Consider the following 24,619-nt stretch of genomic DNA (forward strand, 5'->3'; position numbering starts at 1 on the left):
ATATTTTTGTGGAACGGATGGAGTACGTTTTATGGACAAAGCAAAGAACCTAGTGCTCATAAAGAAGACAAATACGGTAGTTATAAGATTTTACCTCTCCATTGATAGAGAGGTAAAGATATCTCTTCAAAATGAAAAAAAATGTATAGTATCTTCTCAAATACCTCTTCCATTGGAGAATGATTTTTCATAAAAAAAAAGGTAAATATAGTAGTTATATAACTTTTCCTCTCCATTTACCTCTCCTCTTAGAGATGTTCTAAAATCCTCTCTATTTCTTAAAGATGTTCTAAAATGAAAACCATGCATGATTCAAATCTTAATGTTTGAAGACTGTTTTGAATTTCCAAACATGTTTTTGTCTTCACCGACTAACATGGGACTCTAATTCCTAACAAGGGAGTAGTATAATATCGCCAAATTTTAAATATTTTGAATAAATAATTATGCAAAAAACACGTATAACCGAAATCAAAATTGAAAATACACCACCCTTATCAAAAAAAAATTCCGCGTCTCTGAAATATAAGAGCCATATCTTTGGACAAATTCTATATTTTTATATGTAAAAGAAAAGATTAAATAAGTAATTTGTTTCTTTGTATAACTAGCTAGTACTCACAATGTCACATCAATCTTTCGAAGCTTATGTGAATGGTAATAGCAGAATTTCGGATGAGTAGCCGAATTTGCTTCTGAACTTAACATTATCGGACAGCAATAAATTTTTAAAATTTAGGGTTGACTTTAAATTTTGGCATGTAACAATTTCTTTATAATTTTAACAAATTTACGCAGAACAATACAGTCCAATAAACCAAAGTTGATAAGAATGGAGTATGATTTTCCGAGATGAGCTAGTACGTACTATTGTTTTGTTTTCCAATACAGTCCAGTAAACCAAATAGTATGAAACTTAATTGTAACTGAAATCTTGAAATTAATCATGTTAACAGCGCCTAAATATGGACGGTATGTATCCTCACAATCCTCCACATGTTATACATAAAATTAAATGTTATTCTATAATGATTCTCATGAAATATCAATTGTATTATGTATATTTCCATATGATTATTTTTTCTATAAAAATATGAAAATAACAAAAAACTGGACCTATATTAATCCTTAATCTCTATATGTACTTGTGAAAATCAATATAAACACTATAAAGAATCTATATAGTCAACATGTCCAATTTGTATTAAACACTTACGAAAAATGCCAAAATAGGAAAACGATTTCATAATGACTTGAATTCGCACGGTAGTGTGTCATAATAATGATCCATCATATTATATGTGCTGGTTGTATTTTTATAGATTTTTTTTTATTGTGTAGTATTTACAAGAAAAATTGAAATCAGAAAAATGACTTAATTCGCACGGTGTTTGCAAAATGCACTCCACAATATCCTAAAGTGTTCGTAGCATTACTAAAACGAAATCAATACAAACATAGTAAAATTTCAACGGTCAACTAACACAATAGGGAGTACAAAAAAACAACAAGCAAACAAGAGTAGCTCACCCATATTACTTAACATCCTTTACAAAAAAAGTTGACATCGGAAAAATGACTTGAAATTAGCACGTTCTCGGAATGACACGGTGTTTGCAAAATGCATACCACAATAACCTAAAGTGTTCGTAGCATTACTAAAACAAAATCAATACAAACATAGTAAAATTTCAACGGTCAACTAACAAAATAAGAAGTACTTAGAAAAAAACAACAAGCAACATGAGTAGCTCACCCATACTTAACATACTTTACAAATACTAAAGATGTAGAACAATGTCCCTAACCGAAACTAAAGTCCCCGCCATGGCAAAAAAAATTCCAACACCAAGAATCACCAAAATAAGTATAAGCTCCAACCCAAATTTGCGAGATACTCGATTGATCTTCAAATAGCAAAGACATGGAAACAATATGGAGGCACTCACGCTTAGAAACACCCCAATAAACGCCATTACGTATCCAAAAAAGGGTACACTTAGAGCAATAACAGCACTACAAGCTGCTAAACTCGTACGGATTAAGTAGCGTAATATGTTATTATTTCGTGCAAGCTGCTAAACTCGTACGGATTAAGTAGCGTAATATGTTATTATTTCGTGCAAACTTCTCTTCAAGATCCGTTGTGATGGGAGATATAATGATGGCATACTTTGTAATGGGAATGACAAGTGTCATGCCAATTTCGATTTTGGTACTTATGTTTTGTAATGGGAGATTTAAAGTCACTTGTGACATCAAGTTATCTCCATACATTAAGTATCCCACAACACCCATTGATCCATAGACTATAGGCTCATAACAAAACACACCACCAGTACCTAAAAAAAAGAGAGTAGCAAATAAATTATTCAATTAATTACAAGAAGAAAAAAAAGTAAAGGGAATAATGGAGTATATATATACCTTAGGAAATTTTGTTTTGTCTCTCATTGAATTGCAAATAGTAGGGAAAATAGCATGACCACAATAACAGAATGTGTACAAGCTCACTGCAGTTGGCGTTCCATTATACCTCCAAAGAGTTCCCTTTTCATGAAATCCAACATTCTCAAACGCTCCAATCCAAACAATCATAGCAATAATAATCATTGAGGCCAAAATCCCACCTGCAGAGAAATAAGCAAGGTGATAGAACTTCGACCAAAAACCGTAGCAACAATAATAATTAAAAAAAATGGCCTAATCGCACCTGCAGAGACATAAGCGAGGATAGAGAGATCTCTCAACCATGTCGTAGGCAGCATTACAAGTGCAGTAAGGATGATGAACATCGGCTTCCCTTCGATGGTCTTCCCCCAAACACAAACGTTTGTGTGAGGGAAGAGCTTGTGTAAGCTATCACCTTCCATGATGAGGAAGGCGACTGCAAGGAGGAAGAGCTCGAGATATATGAAGACAGATATTAGAACACTCCATTTCTTCCCGAATGCATGCTCGCCTATGTCGGGGTAGGATTTAATCCGACTGCTTGAATCCATACACCTTTTCATGAGTAAAGCTGTGTAGAAACATATTATTGCTATAACAATAAGGGATGCAAAAGAAAGCCATCCTCCTTGAGATAGTGCACATGGTATGGATAATACTCCAATCCCTAAAACAAGAAAATAATTCAAAAATTAAATGTGAAATATACGAAATGAATTTGTTGGATCTTGAAATATATACATGTAACACATATACCTGTTAGAGCACTGAGGCCATTGAAGCAAGTTGTCATGAAAGAAGCACCACTTTGAGATTCCGATTCATATTCGAGAGACTCCATGTTTGTGTGAAAGTGGACTTGAATTTATGTTTGTGAAAAACTGAAAATGGAGTTTGATTTTTTATGACAAGCAATTTTTGAAGAAGAGATATAATGGTGAATTTAAACCCACTCTCTACGCGCAAAACAAGAAGAGTAATTAATAAATTTCCTTAATTAAACATAATTCATTAATATTCTATATCATGTAATTAATGGTATTGTTAGTTTTTCTTTATATAAGGTGAATGATTGCGAAACTCCCTAACGCACGCGAAACAAAGGCTATAACTAATTGCTACACTAATCCTTAGTTGTCTTAATTAAACTTAATTAATATTCTATTTTATTTAATGGTATTAATAGTCTTTATATTTATTTTCAAATTCACTCTTACTTAATTACAGTGTCATAACATCGGATTGTATTTTTATAGATTTTTTATTGCGTATTTACCAAAAATAATTGAAATCGGAACATGTTCTTGAAAAGACATGAAATTCGCACGGTGCTTATGAAACCCGCATTTCTGATTGTGTAAAGTCAGTATTAGAGCATCCACAATGGCGCCTAGCGCACCGCCTAGCCAAGCGCCGGCGCTAGGCGGCCGCTAGGCAAACCATTGGAGAATCCGAAAACCGCCGAGCGGTTTTTCGGAAATCAATTTCGCCTAGCGCTAGGCGGTCGAAAACCGCTGGGCTATGCGCTGGGCGATCCACTCGGCTCCATTGCAGTGTCCGGATCGCCCAGCGGATTTTTTTTTTTAATTTTCGAAACACTATATATACGCGATTTGCACTTCATTTTCATTTGCACCACTTGTGATTTTTTTTAAGCAATGTACTTTTTCGATTATGAATGTAATTTTTTTTATTAATGTACTTTTTTAAAAATTTTGTACTTTTTTTAATTTATTGTACTTTTTTTTAAAAATTAAAATAGTATTATTAATGTTTCTCGTATATGTCTCGTAAATTAAATTCCGTATATTGTGTTATTAGTGATGTGGCTATTGATGTGGCTGGGCTATTTATGATATGGCTAGGCTATGGCTGGGCTATATCTGATGTGGCAGTAGGATTTTTAGTATTGATGATGTGGCAGGAGGAGTTTGTGGCTGGGCTATAACCATTGTGGATGCTCTTAGAATGAAAGTAAAATGTGTAGAATTCATAGGACGCGGCAAAGAGGGTTGGGGAAGAGTGGATCAAGACCTGTGAAGATCTCAAACATAACTAAGATGTTATCATATGATCGGAATTGGCCGAGTGTATGACAATGGTTGCAAGCCTTTGAAGTTTCCATTGGTCGACATGGTTTCTTAATTCGCTAGAGATGTCATTCTAAAACCCTTCCAATTCAGCTGTCTCACTGTATTTTCAAATTTCATTATTTCCTTTTTATGTGTTTCATATGAACTTTTAGTGATGAAATATGAATTTGTAAGATTTTAGGTAGCTTTATACGTAACTATCGAAATATTCCGGGATCAATCTAATATTTTTTGAAAACAAGGGAAGGTCTTCCCTCAGTTGACCGTGTTATTGGTTGAAGTTTTTTTAATTTCACTTCACAAATTAACGACCGATGATTAAATGCAAACTCCAAAAAACATTTCACTTTAGATTCAATCAAATCTCTCCAAATCATCACTCCCAGTGTGGAGAAATTAGACGTTAAATTAATTAGCAATTGATGGTATCCTGTTTCTCTGCCAAAAATATGATCGACATACTAATAAATATTTCGTGTCTCGCCTCCCTCGGTATATACATATCATATGATACAAATATCTCCGTTGCTGTCCAAAAAAAAAAGACAGCAATAATATATTCTACTCATATAATCGCTTCTCCTAGAACAAATATCATCTACACCTGTTGTCATTCAGTTATTCGCCGCAGCAAACAGGGCGTTTTTTCTCTTGAATCTTCTGCCACAAACAGAGGAGCTCTCTGGGGCCTTGGTAATGGGCAACAACATAACCATCCCTGCAACCGTCATAGATGATCCTCTCGTCCTTACGGTAAGTCACCTCCATCCCGTTCTTCTTCATTTCTGAGATCCAGATTCCCATGGCAACGTCTTCTAGTTTGAATATCTGCAGTTACAGTTTCTTGAGTTTGTGATACCCAAAACCTGATTGTAAGGCACAACACTGAGACAGGATCTGCATAATTGCGGTCTTACCTTCAGGCTCCCCTTCCGATGTTTCTTGCTTACTGTCCTTGCTATATCATTTGACACAATATAACCAGGACCATTGGCAAAAGGTGGATATGTTTCCTCTTGCCATTCCTTCAAAAGAGTTTCAGTTATAACCAAGTTAGATTGGTATCCATTTGGAACTTCACAAATTATATAGGGAGAAAGTGATACAAAAGCCCACCATTATCCCAGAAATATTTGCAAGTAAAATCCAAACCTTAATGGCTACTGATTGTAGAAAACAATAAAAAGTATGACACAACACAATATATATGCTTCGATTAGAAGACACTTAAGATCTTTTGTGTAACTATGATTTCACCCTTCTCTTCTAGCCACCAACTCCATAGGTTGTACATGATGAGATATTCATTTTGTATCATTTTAAATTGCATCGTCACCCTTATTTCCATGATGCGGCGGTGCAGAAATAGGCCAATGCTTCTACTTAGATAATGCTCTACAATTTATTCATCTGATTTGTGTGTAAAGCTGATTAAACAAGATGCTGAAATAAAGTTGAATAGCTACTACCTCAGGGTTGATGTACCACTTGCTGTCTGGATTCCGATGAGGCTGTGAGTCTGAATTGATGAGGCCATAGAGCAAACCACGAGTCACATTGGTGCTCCCTAGAGAGTTCGAGATTTCATCTATACGAACAAATGCATCGTCATCTGTCTTCATTATAAACTTAGCTGAAAAAACCTCGGTCTGTCCAAGATACTACGACCATGAGGTACTGAAGGAATACTCCATGAGTGAGGAAGGTAAGATATTTTTACCCCAAAGATGCAGATGGCTATGGTCTTCCACGTAATCAAACTGTAGTAGTCCATAAAAGGCATCAGTTGGATGTCCTGATAGGTGCGTGCTTCATTCCAGAGCTCCTCATTCACCATTTGGTTTTTATGCTACAAGATGCAGGTCGTATTTCTATTAGCATCGCAAAGGGGTAAGTTAAAAGGAATTTTATCCAGAAAAACAACATACCAGTCCGACAAAGAAATGGACAGCAACCTGTCCTGATCGTACTTCGGGATACTGCATCCAGGATCTTCTTATCGCCATCCTACGCTTGAAATTATTTGCAGTGGAGAAAATCCCAACAAAGAGATTAAGTTGTTTTCGAGGAGGTATTGGAACAGCTTTAAGCTCTTCCAAGTCTATTATATGTTCCAAATCCTCTGATGTTGGCAAACCACTGGAAACAACAGAAATTAAATTTATATCCCCAGAAATCCGTACTTCATTAACAAGCCACGGTTCCAATGTCTGCACAGTTAACAGAGGGAAAAAAAATTGTGTCAATCATTGAGTAGGGGTAATTTGAATAATTTAGTGAATTTTTAATCAAGGGGGGTGGAGATTCATTACTTCACGGAAAGCAAACGAAGTTATGTGCTTTCCATCCACTGTCATTTGGATTCCTTCTGAACCAACTCTCAGTGTAGCAACAAATAAATCATTTTGCTTAAAAGGAAAGTATTTTCTAGGTTTCCCATCATGCACCAAAGAAATCGATCCATCACTATACCGGTTAGCTTTGATTGTATGGTTATTCTCTTGACCCAAAAGCTCATTGCATTGGTCTAGCTCATCCACTGATATCAACAACATACAAGCAGCCAGGAAGACAAGCATCATCAGAATAATAGAACAAACTTGGAAACAAAAAAAGGAAATATAATAATAACTCAATAAATTTGAAATCAATATATATTAGATATTGCTTTAATACTTATAACTCGAGCTTGTTGGAAAAAGGCCAATACCTTTTTTACTTTTTCCCTCATCTGGAATTGGACAGCGCTCTTCGTCGCCCCAGTCATGTGCAATTGTCCAGGTGTTTTGGACAATTACAGGATCCTCAGTTATTTTATCACCATGGAGCCTAACATTGTAGTGCAAAATAACAGGAGGATCTGGCTCGCCTGGGAGAGGTTCACCAGTCAGGTCTATTCGGAAATTACCAAGAAGGCCTGTAGGAATGCCTATCAATGTGATTGACGAGCCTTGAGTCAAGCCACAAGGTACACGTAACTTAAATCCATTATCATCAAGCTCCGACGCATTCATTTTACTAAGAAAATGAGGACACTGTTTCTCTTTCCCTCTCTTTGGTAAACTTCCATTACTCTGCAACTTTTCTTCTTCATGTGAAGCCATCAAGTTTTTCCAAGCTACACCAGCTTCTTTGATAGCTTCAACAGCATTAGGTAAGACCTCCGCATGCATAACCAGGGGTTTCAAACGGTTCCATGTGTAAAGAGAAGTCTCTTCTTCATTTGACAAGTTCCTTTGAGCAAATAAATTAGCCACAATAGCTTCAGCAGAGAAGACTTGAGAAGTTTTCTCTGGATTGGGGATTGCAGGAGGACTACCTGCACTTATCCACTCCAGAGGATTTGTCCCATTGAAAATCACAGGACTAGTGAAGTAGTTCTCATTTATAGGATTTCTAATAATATAGTATCCAAGAACAAATAACATCAAGAAAGACGCCGTCAGAACACCACCATACCATTTCTTCATCTCTGCTCATTAATGGTGAGCCTACATACCAATGAACTCGGAGGAACCAGGATAACTACATAGAAAAAGGTACCTGGAACGGCAAAGTAAATTAGAAGTAAAAATTCAACCCCTTCAACAAACTCATTTAGGTATTCCACCCAAATTCAGAAAGTCCGAACACTGCATATCTGCAGCACTCAAAGTAACAAACAAACAGTTTCGACTTTTGGTAATACCACAAACAATAGTTGCAAGTGCTTCCGAACTCACTACAACACCCGAAAGCAGAAGTTCATCAAACATTTGATGCAAGTGCTTCCGAACTCACAACAATGCCCGAAAGCAGAGGTTCATCAAACATTTGATGCAAGTGCTTCTGAACTCACTACAACGCGCGAAAGCAGAAGTTCATCAAACATTTGATGCAAATGCTTCTGAACTCACTACAACGCACGAAAGCAGAAGTTCTGGTATAGTACTTTATAAGCCAGCATTCAGAACAAAAAGTTGTAGAGATTATTATCAACTGGAATCACACCAATTAATGGTCAGAAACAAAAACTAACAGAAGTTATCAACTTGCACCTAGATTTATAGATCCAAATCAAAAATCAAAAACACAAATTGAGTGCAGCCTCCAAACGCAGATCTCGATTTCAAACCTCAATTAATTATAATCATAATCTCCACACAGAATCACATAAAATGACTACTAATAACCAAAACCCGCATGGGGGTTCCCAACAACTAAAACTCTAAAAAATCTACTCCATTAGCAACTCAATAAACCTTCCAATCGACTCAAAACAGCACCAGCATTTCACAAACCATATCCCTCCACAGCAACACATGAAAATCGACACCGACAACTTTACAGATCTAAATCCAATGCACTAAACCAAAATACAAAAGAAGAAAGCCATAATTCCTGCTTAATAAGCGCTATAACGTGAAATCAGTACATTGCCTCAAAACATAATCGTAAAGCGATCCTTACCGCAACACGCAGCCTCGTTTTAGAGCGAGAAAGTGAAGGAAGCAGATGATTTTTGTTTAGCCTGAAACTCAACTTCAAAGTTGGTGCCTGCTGCTTTGGTAGACTAGTTATGCTTGGTTTGGTTGAAATTTAGATGTAGTTTAAGGTTAATTGCCTTCTTTTTATCATTAAAATGGCATTAATTATGCCAGGCTGCTTGCTTGACTGGCTACATACTTTGATTTCGGAAAGGAAAATAGGAACCGGACCGCAAGGGAGGAGGAGCAAGATAATAAAAAAAGTTAAAGCGCGTGTGATATGTGTTGTGTTTTCTTTGGCTGGCAGCGTGGGGCATATAAACTGAATTATTCAAATTTCAAATAGGATTCATTTCTTAATATTGTTACCACCCTCGATTAGTTAAAATTTAATGTTATTTGCTTTGTTTTTTTTGGATTAATATCGAATTTTTTTCGATTTTTTATTTTATTCATTTAGTACTCCATAATTTTTGAGGTATTGGAATAATGATTAAGACAATAAATAATGGTAACATGAACAAAATGAAAGTAGTTCTCATGCGCTCACATAAAATCTACTATTAAGATAATATTTCTCGATATTTATAGTACTACTATTTAAAGTTTCACTTCTAGAAAACTTAATTTAAAGGATAAAGTTGAGACATTGGAATTCTCTATAAGAGATTTTGCTTTAAGTCATGTGGAATTTCTAGATTCATTTTATTTGAATTCCTGTCTCGTTTGTACTTTATGGATTATAATTCCGAAGTTAAATTAGTATATATAGTTATACAAAATTAATTGGTTACGAGGAAATGGTCAGATTTATAAATCAAGATTAATTATGTGATATTAAAGTGGCTTGATAGTATTATAAAAAATTAATTAATTTTGTTACAGAGAACGTCACAATTCATGGGTAAATACTGTCTACCCAGCCAAATAAGGCAATCAAGCCCCATATACATAATTCAAGAAAAGTTTTATCTGCGATAATTCAATTGAAATCGTTTGGTAATATCCAAATAGTAACGTAGAGGCGGTTGGTTGTGGAGATAGTAGTAGTTACACTGTCGTTTTAACGTATACACTCGTTTCCTTTATTTTATCTAATGTTTTTCAACTGCTTTCATTTTTTAATTAAACAACTTTTGAAGACTACCGTTTAACATCGTTGCCTACCAAAGTGAGCAGCGTTATGGAGTGCATCTCAAGTCAAATATCATCTCCTTTTTTTATTTTATTGTTAAGGTAAAACGGAACTTTAAAATATTGCTTGACACTTGTTAGAAATTGAAGACTTTATTTTATTTTAAGATCTGTGTATGGTTTATGGTGATGGCGTGTACGAATCACATCTGCCTACATAGTACATATGTATTATACTCAGAAATATGATACAGACATTTATATAAGAAAAAAAGACAAGAGTTTCATCGTTTGTCTTATTGCGATCATGGGTTTTGGGTATTCCCAGAAGAAATTGTCATTCTCCAAACGAGTCAAACCTTAAAATATACCCTCATTACAGCTTTTTATCAAAGAATGGAAAAAATGGCAAACATAAATTTCAGCAAGAGGTTATATATTTCTCAGCGCAATCCCCCCCATCTAACTTATCTCAGTATAATTAAATTTAAAAATAAAAAGAAAAGAAAATCCACCAAAATGAAGTGTTGCATATGGGAGGGAGTCTTGCCATCCCCCTCCTAACTAGAAGAATTCCTTCTTGCAGAATAAACCCGATAAACACCCAACCCAACGACAGCAACTGCAGCTCCAACTGCACGACGAATAGAAAAACCCATTGTTACCTCGAATAAAGCATGCACTAATAGAACATCACATCCAAGACATGTATTTCGAACAAGCATTGCAGTTTTTCATAAGATTATGATGTTTATACTCACCAGATATAAACATTAGGGAGCGATTAAGCAGCCTGTGGTACTGCTTACGGCTTTTCCCAGCTGACGTCTCGGGAATACTCAAGTGAGGGTGTTCTGCAGCCCTCACAACCCTATCGAATATGTTACTGAAATCTCCGAGCTTTGTGCTAAGAGGGATAGGAGCCTCTATTCCCATGTCCTGGCTTACCTGTTTGAATTCACGACAATATCATCTTCTGAAGGACACTATACTAGAATTCCCCAAAAATGATAACATCATCGAGCTCGAAAGTGTAATCATCTTCCTGAACTCACATAAAATATACAATGACACCACGAAGTAATACAATCGTATAACTCCATGAATATAGTTTAAATGGTATAGTATATAAGTGAGAACAAACATTATCTATCTTGTTTTAGTAGTTTCATAAATCGATGGCTGGAACAGTTTCTTTTAATGGCATGTGATGTGTGAGACACAGATCCTCAATAGCAGTGAAGAAAAAAAGACAACCTAATGAATGTGTTTAAAAATCTGATAGGCAAGCTTTCCATGGTAATTTGTAAAACCTTTCTATTTTCATGATCCTCAACATATCAGGTGATTGATTCTACATAAGAGGATTCAAGCTTGAAGGGTTTTTAGGAGACAAAGATCTTGATTCATCTGTACAACTCAAGTTGAAACCCAAACAGGTAACAGGACAGGGGGAGACCAAAAATATTCAAATGTACACACTCAAGGATTAGTACCCGTGTAGAATCCTGGATCACTGACAAGTGAGGGTCAAGAGAATCCTTGGCAGCAACAATGAGGCATGGCACCTCATAACCAGTGGCTTCCCCTTGACTTGCTACTTCCACAAGCATCTCCATTGCTTTCTCCCAAGAAGGTTCGCGGGAACTAAATTAGCAAAAAAACTCAGTTATAAAGGTATACTATGACTTTTTTATTACAAGCTCGGTGAAATTAAAACAACAGTTTCAAGAAAATCAGTTACCTGTCATGAACAAACACTGCCACATCGCATGCAGCCAGAGCATCCTTCTTTGCTAGTAACTCTTTAACTCCTTCCTCATGAATTTCTCGCAATACAAGAGTCTTCTTAAGTCCCTGTATTAAAAACCCTCATCTTCCACCATAAGAAATTGGATTTGGAGCATTGAGCAACATTCACTTATCTCATACAATGGCCACAGATTTAGTATAAGTTTCATCTCAAGTCACTGAACATAATACATGATAGTATATTTTTAGATTTTTCTATTTTTCACTGATTTTTAGATTGTTCTGTTTTCAATGAGAAAGAACACCATGTGTCAGTGAGGAAGAGCTCACTTTTGTAACTAGGCAAGCATTTGCAGATACTTGGATGTATACATATTTGTAGACTTATGCTTATTATGAGACACCTTTGCTATGCTTTGGCATGTCTACATTTGCAAGCAATCGAACGTGGGCACTTACTGATGGTTGATAGATAACATTAACAGCATATCTGTTGCCAATTGTTGGAGCATATTCTTCAGGCCTGTTTGATAAGCATAGTTTTAGAGAATGGAATAATATCTATGTAAATACATGAAACAAATCCCATTTGAGGATAGATTCTTGTGCATATCCAGAAACATACCTTCCAATAAAAGCATTAAGCAAAGCGGATTTTCCAGTTTCTTTTGGTCCAAAAACAAAACATTGATAAACATTTCTTTCTGTTTGCTGCTTCTTGCGATCTAATCGTCTTCTTCGAGTTACACGAAAAGCAGATGATGGATCAATACCATATCCGATGTATATGAGGGTCTCAACACTACGAATTGGGTCCAAAAGCGTCATAAGGGCCCACTGCAATATATTTAATCCTTAGTTTAGACATCAAAAGATGTTTTAGTAAGCAAAACATGATCATAGATTGCCACACCACAATAACATCGCACGACGACTATTGACACAAATATAATGGGTTCGCATCTAGACCTATTGTATCCAAATTGTTATCATGTTGACAAATTTGTGTCGTGTTGTGTTCGTGCCAAGCTATATGAAAAAAACTTCTTCATGCTAACAACTTTAGACATCGCATGTATCTGGTAATCATATTCCGTGACACAATAATATGTTTAAAATGGAATGTATATTCATCACAAAATACATTTAATTTTAAGCATTTATATAATTAGTTTGCTTTAACTCCATGCTAATATGCCCTCAAACAGAAAAAACTAAGAAAGAAAAACTATAATACCATAAACAGCCAGAAAATTTATATTGTCTGCATTGGTTCTGAAGCATTGGTTAATTCAGATGGTTTTATTAATTATTATAGACCAATTCAGCACGGAAAGTTCCAGATTAATATCCCTGATGTGCAAGGCAGTTTTATATTGGGTGTATTTGTTGATTTTTATTACAAAATCTGTGTATGTCATGCTTGGTGACATTTAATGTCACTATTGGGAGAGAGCAAAACTAATTATATTTAATAATTCGTTGTCATGGATTAGGACCTTTTCCTACTGTAATTAATGATGCTAATGGATCAGATTTGTTCCCAGTATACATTCGTGTATGCAACTGATATTCAGTTATAAGACCCAGTAAGGTTTTAGAGACATGGGGGACAGCAGGTTAAATTGTAACTGGCCACCTAGTGAAGCTGTAATAAATGTTAGTTGAAGAGACTAGAAGTTTGAAATAACTAATGAACCGTAGGTAAATTGATCAGCTATAACAAACAAACACAGCAGTTACCAGTGACAAAAATCCATCAAGGGATAGCCCTTCAAGAGCCGTCTTCTCTGCAGCATCTACATATGGAGCTTCATTCCAAGGACTAAATTTCAAGGAGTAAACCACATTAGCAAAAAGTGGAAAAATGAATGCAACTTCTTTAGCAAAAAAGATTGGTCTGAAGGACAATAACATACAAGACATCCTAAAAACCTAAAGCAAAAAAGATTACTTTTCAGGTGCTGTAGAAAACAAATCTTCTACTTCATGAGATCGAAGGGCTCCATCCTGAAGAAGATACAATATAATATTCAGTATTTGAGACTCTAAGATATACGAAATCAATAAGAAAAAAGGTCAACATATGATACAGGTAAAAAGAGTAGTATAACGTGGAGTAACATACATTAAATGTTATCAATCAAGTGAACATTCAACTGCTTCATAGGTTTTTTATGGAACTTTCTTGTAATTGGGAATATCACAAATGTTTTTGGAAAAGATATAGGTATCTTTGTCTTACAGTTACAGTAAAGAATGTAAAGGTACACATATGAGAATAAAACAGGTAATACTAACACTGCTGAGTACACGTCCACAAAACAATGCTGGCTTAAAAGTTCAGACTAAAGGTATTGTACAAGCAAATGTCAGATGCACGATTGAGCATTTTCAGTAACACTATATATAAAACTGCTTGAAATGTTTAGTTGAAAATGAATGAGCAAGATTATTTCTAAAACAATTTACTGAAAGATAATTTATTCTGCTACGAGATGCATAAATATATCAGATCTTTTCCCAGAGTTGACAATGGTAGCAAGTGACTACGATACTATAAAGGTCCCCACAATCCCACATGGCTACTTCACAGAGTGCATTATTGAGTTCAGGAGATGATTGGCGTGTTTATGCTACCAGCCATGGCAAGAAAACAAAAACAAATCTCTGGATGCTAGTATTCACATGATCAGTTCATTAAGAAAATAGTAGAGTATCATTTAAAGTTAGAAATGAATCTCTCCATTCTGGATATCATATGATCTACAATAAGTAAACTGTAAGAGATCGTAAGTGCCTGGATATCCAATTACTATTAGAATTGAGAAACCCAGGGTGATTGTTTAATTGAGAGATTCAATCGACTGGATGTTATGACTTATGAAATTCTTTATATTGTACAGAGTCATGATATCAAATAGATATTACAATCAGTAAAATGAAACAGAGGTCTTAAAAGTGCTCATATGGGGAGATGCATAATGGAATTAAGTGACTTGAAATAATCACACTGAAGAAGATGACATAAGCATGGAACTAAAGAAATCAACTGGAGGAGACTTTACGTACACAATCAACATCATAGGTGAGGAAAGTCTTTCTCAAAAACTCTGTAGCTTCAGTAGTTAGCTCCACGCTCTATACAAATGAACACGCAAGTGTTAGAGATGTAAATACGAGACCTTGTCCTCTTAAAAGGTACAAGCAATCCTAATAGAAAGAACAACCTCAAAGAAAAAGGAGTCGTTATTGCAAATAGCCATATAAGTTAGATGTGAATCTCAATGGACATCTACACATATAGAAGTTAGTTAATTTTTTGAAAAAGCCAAAAGGTAGCATTAGATACGCTCAGCTAGTTCTGATAGGAAAGCTGAGATGGCCTTAAGGCCTCCATCAGGACGTCCTCCAAACAATATTATTTCAGGATATCTCTTTATTAGTTGCTTAGACAAGGAAAGTTACTTGGTCGGGATATCTCTTTATTGGAGGTGGCAACTGATCATCACGCAATCTGATCTCATTATTGTACCCGAATTTCCTTAGGACAGTCCATGTTGTCTCCAGACGCCCTTTCTCAATGAAAAGAGCATGCAGAAATAGAAAGCCTGACAATGTAAGTCCACGATCATCGACACCTTCTCGCAATTTCTCTTGTACGACCCTTTTAACGCCCACTATTTCTGATGCTTGAAGTGGAGCATTGAAACACTTGACCTGCATATTTGTTATTTAACATATTAGACTGTCCATTATCACAAAGAAACTATTCACAGCACATGGAATGTCCTGGTTCCTACACCAGAAAACACATGTAACATTGTAGAAATGTAATTTGAAGAAAATAACCTGAAACTCATTCAACTCTGCATCACTGAGTGATCCATCCCTATCATGATCGCAGAGAATAAATATCCTTTTTAATGCCCTCACACAACGTGGTTTCAAAACTTGTTGCTCCTGATCAAATAGTGGTGCAGTTGGATGGAGTACAGCCTTTTGAGCATAGTAGAAAACCTCTGGGATCTGCAAGATGAAACTATCATTCAGTTAGAAAACTTGTACTGACAAAGAATGCAAGATGAAACTATCATCCACAAAGAATGTCAACAAAAAGGATCAAAATTACTTCAAAGGCAATTTGATATGTTAAAGCATATATAGCCACTGATATTATGACATAGTGTGCGGCTAAACAACGCATTTAAAGTTGATATTATTTCCAGTATCAATAAGGAAAAACGAATGGATCTATAATATACAAGGAACGGAGACATATATGTTATAAAGTTTCCATAACAAAGAAGATGCTGGCATTATTACAAATGGAAATCCAAGATACTGACAGATTTCAATAATCTCTTTACATACCTAATAAAATCTTAGGTTTAGTACCACTTCACATATTTAATTGGAAACAAAGTAAACTCAACCTGAATATGGTTCAATGCAGAGCACTCAATACAGGTTTCGATCTCCCGAAACTGTTGCATTATAGGTGACATAACTTGCTCCAGGCTAACTGGTTGTTGATCACCTCTCTTATCTAGCATGCAACCAACCACAACAACAGGCACTTTAACCTGCAAAAGATAAATCGAACAAAATTTTCAACACAATTACCGAGAAAGATGGATTCCAGTATGTCAAAGCTAATTACTATAAAAAACAACAAGTGCAGCATTAATATATCTTGCTCTAGAAATCAGTTGTGAAACTTCAATCCAATTTCCACAGGGTTTGTAGTGGACACCTCTAGTCGGTGAAGTTCAGGAAGCCAATGAGCACTTAGTCTGTCAAGAGTATCGGGCCTATCACATGCGTAAGTAAGGATAACAGCATCAGCCCTTGTGAGGTCTTCAACAAGCCTGCCCCTATTTTCAGGACTGCATTCCAATTTGCAAAGGGTAGAAACAATAATTAATCAAAATGAACTTAGAAGGACAAGCAGCTAAATAATGAGCTAAAGACACATATGAACAGAAAAATCACGCAAGTGACATTTGATTCCAATATTCATTAGTTGAACAGATTGTATCATATAGCCAATGAAGTACTAATAGATATTAAATTCATAATCACAGTTCACAGACACCCATATACACTAATTTAATGGGTGGATTTACTAGGCTAGATATCAAAAACAAATTTACAAGCACAAAAATCTCAAAATTTTGCTATCCGTCAATGCATGCATTGTGGGCAAAGTTTTCCACCATGATTCGCATATAATCTTCAGTCATACACAAGCAGACCGTGAACAAAAGAAAAGATGAAATGTTATGTACATAAAAGAGAAGTGGAAATTAACAATCTCCAAGTTCAACTTCCCCTTAACATCAACAATTAACAAACACACGCACTCTAATTCTCACCATGCCAACTTGAAAGCTTCTTCCAGAACACCATAATACACACGATTACCATGCAACTAATAAATTCCATCACTTCCCAATAAATCAGAAAAAAATGCACACGCTCTAACGAAAAGGAGCCAATACCTGGATGAAGTATCAATAATGGTGACAGGAACACGTTCCGGGTACAAGTCTACGGGGAGCCTCGTAGGCGGCAGCACCGGTGGTACATTAGTCGGAAAGTTTTCAGCAGCTGCCGTGACAATCAAACTCGATTTTCCCGTCTTTGCGTCTCCGGCAACCACAATTCTGACACCATTCCCCGCCCCATCACCAGCCAGAGCACCTCCCGTCATTTTCAATCACCGCTGCGCGCGAGGAATCGAATCAGATACGAGAATCGGAGATTAAAATACGTTTGTACGTGCACGGAGCTGCTTGTGGTTAATCGAAGAACTTCCCCAAATTCGGAAGAAAAAAAAACTAACAGTCGATGATACAAGAGCAAACAGAAAATGCACAGACACACATATATAAATATACATATAAAGATATATGTATACCTTGCGGAAGGGGAAACCGGAACCTGTGGGTTTAAGCTTGAGCTTAGAACAGAGTTCGGAATCGAGATGGAGAGATGCCGTCTCTAATTTGATCGGACGGTGGAGATGACACCAAATATGAACTGCTAAATTTTAACTTCATAATTAGGCCAAAGCCCAATTGGTTTTATAACAATTTGGGCTGAAATTCATAAGTTCGATGTGCTAAGTTTTTGGCCCAGACAAAATAATGAAAACACAGATTCTTTTAATCCACAATTTATTTACTAAGATTCAATAGGTTACGAAGACATTCAGTAAATTGGACATTATGTAATTATGTTTAGTGTCTCATTAATTATAGTATTTTGTCAATAACTATATCAAATATGGAAGAATATGCATCCATAGTATCTAAAATTTATGTAGCATCAAATATGCCCCAAAACCAAAAAAATATATTGTGAGAGACCATAATTTAACCCATGTTTAGTAGTATTCATAAAAATGCTACATCAAGTTTTCCGCGTGTGAGGCAGATATTTAGGCTACTAGCTTTATGGTTCATTCGGTACACATAATTGGAACTATAATTCTATGAAATAGAATTTGAAGAATTATAACTCAATTACAAATTCTTTGGTAGAAAAAAATAATATTCCATCTGTCTCCAAATAATATCCACTTTGTGTTCGACACTGATTTTAATGCAAAATGGGTAAAGTAAGAAAGAGGTAGAGAGAAAAAGTAATTAAAGTATTGTTAGTGGAAAATGAGTCACACCTCATTAGAGTAAAAAGACTTTACAAAATTGGAAAGTACATAGTCTTATGGGACGGACTAAAAATGAAAGAATGAATATTCTTGTAGGACGGGGGAGTATGTACCTTGATATGAAATTGAATTTGAAAAATTATGTATTGTGTGCGCAAGTCTATGTGTTGTGCGTCTGGTGTGTGTAAAATGTGTGTCGTATGTGTATAATGAAAATTGTAATTCAATTTTAAATCTAATTTTTTCATATTACCAAACATTGAATTTGAAACCAAAGCTCCAATTCTAATTTCACATACTCAATTTCATGTTACCAAACGAACCTGAATGAATTTAATCGTCGTTTTGCATAATTTACAGCGCATCATTCATGCATTGAATGTGTGTAATGATTTAAATATATCGAATATTTGGTTCGTCATTTCAAAGATAGTAAACTGAAAAGATAGAGAGCCCGTGCACGGCATTAATATACTACCAATTTCTCCCACGGTGTTTTGCATTTACCTAAAGATTTGAATAATTGGCAAATAAACAGTCAAGCGCATCTAAATCTAATAAAAATAATTATAGTATCAAACGCATCTAAATCTAATACTATATGGTGATTAGAATAACAGGCAAATAAAAATATTTATAGAATCAATCCTATTCATTAAAAAAAGGAAACAATACAATTTAAAATGCATTTCATGGCAATCGAAAGTCATTACATATGCAATCAAATAGTCAATGAGACATTACATTGTAGTAACAACACAAATTCTAAAATTGTAAAACAAGCATCGATATCAAAACGATGGAAACTGGATGGTGGGTGCACATTTTCCATGAGGAAAAGTAGGACATGCAATCAAATTAGAGCCCGAAGTATCGACGCATAGATATATCTGGTACAACTGTTTGCTTCCATCTGCATCGGAATTGCACTCGATCCATGGAGCGTAACCTATCGCATTGCTAATTGCACTTTTTATGTCACTCAAGCTGTAAGAACCTCCGTCCGGATTTATCCCTGATAATCAAATAATTAGGTTTCGTAACTTTTTCTCACCGTAACTTAATTTCAAAATTCGATTAGTATTTTTCACTATTAACATAAGGCTAGGAAGGGGAATTACCTGCACTTTGAAGGATTTGAAGGAGATCAAACTTAGATTTGAGGCTTAGAGCGGCTTTGAAGTAGGCGTGTTGGTCCAAATTAGATTCTGAACACGTGCCGTGTTTGTCCCACTCGTGTGACCAGAATGTCGAGCCGCTGTTGCTAGGACAAGCTAATGTAGCCCAATCTTGTTGCATTCGGCTAATTAGATCTGATATCTGCATATTAAATTCAAAGGTTAAGGAGACTGTCTACGTTTTAATGTGAATTTAGAATAGCAAAAATATCATATTTGAAAACTACCTTGGACTCATCATAAGAATTGTTGGGATCGCAATTTGAAGGGTAAGTGCCGTCTTTGTAATTCGGCCAGAGTCCATGGATGCCAAAATCAGCCGCGGGCTTTCCCGTGGTTGGATAACAACAACTTTTTTTCGTATCACAATACGATCCGGGCCACTAAATTAAAATCATAACGTTATAATTCAACAACTTTTTAAAAGTATACCATTCACGAATTTGGCTACGATTAATTACCTGCTGAACGAAGTAGAAGAAATCAAAATCTTGAGCTATAGAAAACGCAAAGAGATATTGTAAGAGCAAGAACTTAATAGTAAGAGTCACACTAGCTTTCTCCATTGTGAGATGTGTTAAATTGAATGATAAAATTCAGTCACTTTTATAGGCAGATATGAAAATGAAAACGGTCGATGCCGGCAACGAATGTGAACTCTAGAATGACATTATATTGCTTGTATTTGATTGAGACCATTTATGGAATAGAAATAAAAATAATGTATGTGCATTGGATCATTTATGGCATATTTGTTTAGATTGGGAGTGGATATGAATTTTAATTACGGGATCACAATAATTGATAGTGTGAAAATGTGAAAGCAATAAATATTTAGAGACGAACATTTACATTAGAAATAAAACTTAAATGGGATGTTAGTCAATTATTATTTCAATGGCAAGTGTCAATCCAATCAAATTTATGTCCATTTCAATTCCCTTCAATGTAACTTTCTATTTTTCGGCACGTGAAGGTAGTAATAATCATCAAATTAATAATATTGATTCGAGATTTCCATTATTAACGCACTTTGTGTATTTGGAAAGTCCAACGTTCATTTGTCAACGGTCCGTTTTATATTTATAAGTAATACGAGTAATTCTTTATTGTTAAATTTATATATTCATTTGAGATATAGAGTACACATTACTTTTTTGTCTGAAAAATGTATATGCATTTTATTATCTATTTAGAAATCAAGTTGTTAAATCCGTGCACCTCTCATGTAGAATGAATATTTTCACCCATTTTCACTTTTTTAGTAGTATAAAACTCCACTCGTAAGTAACCAAGGTGATGTTAAAAATGTTATTATCGGAAAAGTTGTAATAAGAGTCTTACGCCATTATTCAATATCATATAAACAAAGAAAAGAACCTTAAGTGTTCGCAAAGCTTTATCACTAAATCGAAAATCAACATCATACTGTACTGATTTAGATTAAAATTAAAATAAAATGTAAGAAGACTATTAAATTTAATTCATTAAAAAAATATTAAAATGATGCACCATCTATCCTAGATTTTTACAAAAGTACTGAATTGTTCTCACGTTCTCAAGATACAAAGAGTTAATACTTGAATCTCTCTCTATATATAGGTTTAAAATTGAAGTGTACATGTCTCTTATTAATGGCGGAGCCACATGGGAACAAGGGGTACCACTATACTCCCAAAACTTATCGCTATAAAGTATTTATATGTAGACATGCCCAAGGTTTACCGAACCGGCGGTTAAAACCGAAACCGTGAGAATTTACCTGAACCGAAACCGTTAATTTTTGAACCGTGGTTCGGTTCAGGTTCAAAAATTTTCGAACCGAAACTGTATCGGAACCGCGAAAAAACGTCGGAAAACCTTGAAACCAAGCCGGAACCGCAAAAAACCGACGGTTTGGAACTGTAAAAAACAGTCGGAAAACCACCGGTTCGAAACCGAAACCGGCGGTTTTGGAACCGGAACCGTAACCGTAACCGCGAAACACCCTCACGGTTCGGTTCCGGTTTGACAATTTCCAAAACCGGAACCGGCTGTTCCAAACCTAACCGCCGGTTCCGGAACCGTGGGCACCTCTATTTATATGTAGTTCCCATACTTGGTCCAGCGGTAATCACATCTTGTTCTGCAACAAAGGCCCGAGTTCGAATCCTACCAATGTCGCCCTTTGTTCCTTTCCGTATTATTACTTTTTATTTATTCAAATCTTGTTTATCCTGTTTAAATATTCTAATAGGGATCTTAAGCATTTTTCGGTACCTTCCTCATTTTAGCTGTTTCAAAATAATTTAATGCATTTGAAACCAACTCAATTCGCACATGAGTACATTTTTCTTTCTGTTTTTCAAATCAGTAAAAGAATTTTTTATATCTTCATTATTTTAGCTTTTTAAAAATATTCTAATGTATTTTAATTCCATATGGTTTCGGCATAATATATAATTACTTTTTATCTTTCCAATTCTCTTCTAATGCACATCATGATGTTTTTAATAATACAAATAAAATCATAAATTTTAATTGAGAAAACAAATTAAAGAAAATAAAAAAATTGGTTAAATTTTGAGACTTCGAATAACTATAATTATTTATCGTACCCCCAGACAAAAAATCTTGAATCCGTCACAGTCTCTTATACAAGGTATAATGCACTATCCCAAACATGTATTATTGGGAGTATGTATATATTCATAAGGTTTATATAATAAATTGGTGCACTTTATTTTATTACAGCTATAGACGACCAATAGACAATATCATGAGACTTTACAAAGAGAGTTTAATTATACTTGATCATCTACCCATTTATACAATATTAATTATTTGATACCAACATGTTGAACGATGTCTCTAACGGAAACAAAAGTCCCCGTGACGGCAATAAAAATTCCAAAAATAAGAATGACCAAAATAAACATAAGCTCCAACCCTAATCCTCGAGATGCTTTGTTGATCTTCACATAGCAAAGGCATGGAAATAATATGGATGCACTCACGCTCAGGAACGCTCCAATAAATGCCATCACGTATCCGAAAAAGGGCATGATTAGCGCAATAACAACACTGCACACCACTAAACTCGTTCGAATTAACAAGCTTAATCCATAACTATTATTTTGCACAAACTTCTCTTCGAGAGCAGTTGCGATTGGAGATATAATGATGGCGTATTTCGTAATGGGATTGATAAGCGTTGTGTAGATTGCAATTTTTGTGGCAATGCTTTGTAATGGGAGATTTAAAGTCACTTGTGACATCAAATTTTCTCCATACATTAGGTATCCCATAATAGCCATTGATCCATAGCTTACACTACTAAAAACAAAGCACACCAACAATACCTGAAAAATTCGTTGGAAAAAAAATATTAGGGTTCAACTAAAATTAGAAGTGAATATATAAGTAGTAAATACCTTAGGAAATTGTGTTTTGTCTTTCATTGAAGTGCAAATAGTAGGGAAAACAGCATGACCACAGTAACAAAATGTGTACAAGCTCACTGCAGTTGGCATTCCATTATACCTCCAAAGAGCTCCCTTTTCATGAAATCCCACATTCTCAAACGCCCCAATCCAAAAAACCGTAGCAACAAGAATCAGAGAGGCAAGAATCCCACCTGCAGAGACATAAGCTAGGAGGGAGAGATCTCTCAGCCACGTCGTGGGCAGCATCACTAGCGCGGTGAGGATGATGAAAATTGGCTTTCCCCCGATGGTCTTCCCCCAAACGCGAACGTTTGTGTAAGGGAAGAGCTTGTGCAAGTTGTCACCTTCCAAGATGAGGAACTCCACTGCGAGGAGGAAGAGCTCAAGGTACATGAAGATGGATATTAGGGCTCTCCCTTTCTTTCCAAACGCATGCTCGCCTATGTCCGGGTAAGTCTTGATGAGACTATTCGAATCCATGCATTTTTTGAGAAGTAAAGCTGTGTAAAAACATATCATTGCTATACCAATAAGTGTTATGAGAGAAAGCCACCCTCCTTGTGATAGTGCATATGGTATCGATAATAGTCCAATACCTAATTAAACAAGAAAAGATTTATATAAATAAAATCATATTTGAAACCTACGATTTATATTCATATATATATTTACCAGTTAGAGCATTAAGGCCATTGAAGCAAGTAGTGATGAAAGAAGCACCATTTTTTTGTGGTGGATGGTTTTGGGATTCCAATTTCTCAATATTAGGCAACTCCATGTTTTATGACAAGTAAGAAGTTCTACCTTCAATTTTGAAGGAGATGAACATGTATTTATATATATTAGCATGTACGCAAATGTTGGTGTTTGTTGTTTCTAACTAATTGTTTTTTCAAGCATTCTTGAAGTTAGATTAGGTCACTTTAAAGCTATGTCTGTTTCAGCTTTACTTTGCAATAAAATTCAGTCATAGTGGATGCAATATTCTATTTTTTTGTGCTTCCATAAAGATACAATATGCTGCACTTTTTGGAATAAAATTAAGAGGCATGGTTCACAAGGTAATGGGGATGACTAGACTACCAACATAGAGTTTGATAATAAGAGACCGGGGAAGAAAATAATTCAGAAAACGTACCCACATATGTGGAAAGTGATTTATTATTATAAGAAGTGGATTAAATAGTGATTTTTTCATTTAAAAATAAAAATTGGTATCTACATACTATTATTCATATAAAAATAAGATGAAACTAGCAAAAATAGGAGGGTAACGATACACATGCATTGATACTCTTATCTTTTATTAAGCTGTTTAAATTAATTTTTTAAATGGATATCAATCTTGTCTTTAAATGGTTGAATCAGTCTAAAATTTCAAATCAAATTTTGTTAATATTTAGTAAGAATTTCCTGCTTTTAAATTTCTAATCCTGATGACGAT

The 24,619-nt window shown here is 35.2% G+C and overlaps 4 protein-coding genes and 1 pseudogene across 7 annotated transcripts; all 5 read right to left on the reverse strand.

The window, feature by feature from the left end:
• Positions 1 to 1,832: 1,832 nt before the first annotated feature.
• Positions 1,833 to 3,349, reverse strand: LOC121798231 (annotated as a pseudogene).
• Positions 3,350 to 4,891: 1,542 nt separating this feature from the next.
• Positions 4,892 to 9,301, reverse strand: LOC121798091 (beta-1,3-galactosyltransferase GALT1-like). Its single transcript, XM_042196925.1, has 8 exons — positions 8,994 to 9,301; positions 7,255 to 8,087; positions 6,857 to 7,083; positions 6,473 to 6,754; positions 6,265 to 6,393; positions 6,014 to 6,193; positions 5,462 to 5,569; positions 4,892 to 5,372 (listed from the first exon to the last, which is right to left on the reverse strand). Exons 2-8 carry the CDS (start codon positions 8,012 to 8,014, stop codon positions 5,163 to 5,165), a joined length of 1,896 nt encoding a protein of 631 aa, XP_042052859.1. The 5' UTR covers positions 8,015 to 8,087; positions 8,994 to 9,301; the 3' UTR covers positions 4,892 to 5,162.
• A 1,087-nt stretch (positions 9,302 to 10,388) lies between these two features.
• On the reverse strand, positions 10,389 to 17,917 carry LOC121798310 (mitochondrial Rho GTPase 1-like). Of its 2 annotated transcripts, XM_042197240.1 has the most exons (15): positions 17,820 to 17,917; positions 17,401 to 17,624; positions 16,653 to 16,785; positions 16,333 to 16,482; positions 15,749 to 15,925; positions 15,365 to 15,616; positions 14,969 to 15,037; positions 13,851 to 13,906; positions 13,640 to 13,721; positions 12,522 to 12,733; positions 12,356 to 12,419; positions 11,889 to 12,001; positions 11,641 to 11,791; positions 10,906 to 11,092; positions 10,389 to 10,778 (listed from the first exon to the last, which is right to left on the reverse strand). In XM_042197240.1, the coding sequence occupies exons 2-15, from the start codon at positions 17,610 to 17,612 to the stop codon at positions 10,705 to 10,707; spliced, it is 1,932 nt and encodes a 643-aa protein (XP_042053174.1). In that variant the 5' UTR covers positions 17,613 to 17,624; positions 17,820 to 17,917; the 3' UTR covers positions 10,389 to 10,704. The 2 variants fall into 2 exon arrangements, with proteins under 2 accessions (XP_042053174.1, XP_042053173.1); XM_042197239.1 differs by lacking the exon at positions 17,820 to 17,917 and having other exon boundaries at positions 17,401 to 17,790.
• A 1,354-nt stretch (positions 17,918 to 19,271) lies between these two features.
• On the reverse strand, positions 19,272 to 20,316 carry LOC121800090 (extracellular ribonuclease LE-like). Its single transcript, XM_042199650.1, has 4 exons — positions 20,212 to 20,316; positions 19,978 to 20,133; positions 19,694 to 19,892; positions 19,272 to 19,587 (listed from the first exon to the last, which is right to left on the reverse strand). Exons 1-4 carry the CDS (start codon positions 20,314 to 20,316, stop codon positions 19,364 to 19,366), a joined length of 684 nt encoding a protein of 227 aa, XP_042055584.1. The 3' UTR covers positions 19,272 to 19,363.
• Positions 20,317 to 22,509: 2,193 nt separating this feature from the next.
• Positions 22,510 to 24,061, reverse strand: LOC121798631 (amino acid transporter AVT1I-like). 3 transcript variants are annotated; one of them, XM_042197721.1, is made up of 4 exons: positions 23,848 to 24,061; positions 23,703 to 23,771; positions 23,164 to 23,615; positions 22,510 to 23,091 (listed from the first exon to the last, which is right to left on the reverse strand). In XM_042197721.1, the coding sequence occupies exons 1-4, from the start codon at positions 23,951 to 23,953 to the stop codon at positions 22,570 to 22,572; spliced, it is 1,149 nt and encodes a 382-aa protein (XP_042053655.1). In that variant the 5' UTR covers positions 23,954 to 24,061; the 3' UTR covers positions 22,510 to 22,569. The 3 variants fall into 3 exon arrangements, with proteins under 3 accessions (XP_042053655.1, XP_042053656.1, XP_042053654.1); XM_042197722.1 differs by lacking the exon at positions 23,703 to 23,771 and having other exon boundaries at positions 23,164 to 23,675; positions 23,848 to 24,060; XM_042197720.1 differs by having other exon boundaries at positions 23,164 to 23,771; positions 23,848 to 24,058.
• Between the last annotated feature and the right edge of the window lie 558 nt (positions 24,062 to 24,619).

Source organism: Salvia splendens, chromosome 4 (genome assembly GCF_004379255.2).
Source record: "Salvia splendens isolate huo1 chromosome 4, SspV2, whole genome shotgun sequence".
Lineage (NCBI taxonomy): Eukaryota > Viridiplantae > Streptophyta > Magnoliopsida > Lamiales > Lamiaceae > Salvia > Salvia splendens.

Bases quoted from the DNA above. Each gene is read 5' to 3' on its own strand.
- LOC121800090 (XM_042199650.1), bottom strand. From the start codon at position 20,316: ATGGAGAAAGCTAGTGTGACTCTTACTATTAAGTTCTTGCTCTTACAA. The intron at 20,134-20,211 runs GTAATTAATCGT...ATTTTAATTTAG, and splicing joins TCTTCTACTTCGTTCAGCAG to TGGCCCGGATCGTATTGTGA. The intron at 19,588-19,693 runs GTAATTCCCCTT...TTTGATTATCAG, and splicing joins TCAAATCCTTCAAAGTGCAG to GGATAAATCCGGACGGAGGT.
- LOC121798091 (XM_042196925.1), bottom strand. From the start codon at position 8,014: ATGAAGAAATGGTATGGTGGTGTTCTGACGGCGTCTTTCTTGATGTTA. The intron at 6,755-6,856 runs GTAATGAATCTC...TTAACTGTGCAG, and splicing joins CTTCGTTTGCTTTCCGTGAA to ACATTGGAACCGTGGCTTGT. The intron at 6,194-6,264 runs GTAAAAATATCT...TATCTTGGACAG, and splicing joins TAGCCATCTGCATCTTTGGG to ACCGAGGTTTTTTCAGCTAA.
- LOC121798631 (XM_042197720.1), bottom strand. From the start codon at position 23,953: ATGGAGTTGCCTAATATTGAGAAATTGGAATCCCAAAACCATCCACCA. The intron at 23,772-23,847 runs GTAAATATATAT...TTGTTTAATTAG, and splicing joins TGGCCTTAATGCTCTAACTG to GTATTGGACTATTATCGATA. The intron at 23,092-23,163 runs GTATTTACTACT...CGAATTTTTCAG, and splicing joins ACAAAACACAATTTCCTAAG to GTATTGTTGGTGTGCTTTGT.
- LOC121798310 (XM_042197240.1), bottom strand. From the start codon at position 17,612: ATGACGGGAGGTGCTCTGGCTGGTGATGGGGCGGGGAATGGTGTCAGA. The intron at 12,420-12,521 runs GTATGTTTCTGG...CTTATCAAACAG, and splicing joins CTTAATGCTTTTATTGGAAG to GCCTGAAGAATATGCTCCAA. The intron at 11,093-11,640 runs GTACTAATCCTT...GAATTCAAACAG, and splicing joins TGATCCAGGATTCTACACGG to GTAAGCCAGGACATGGGAAT.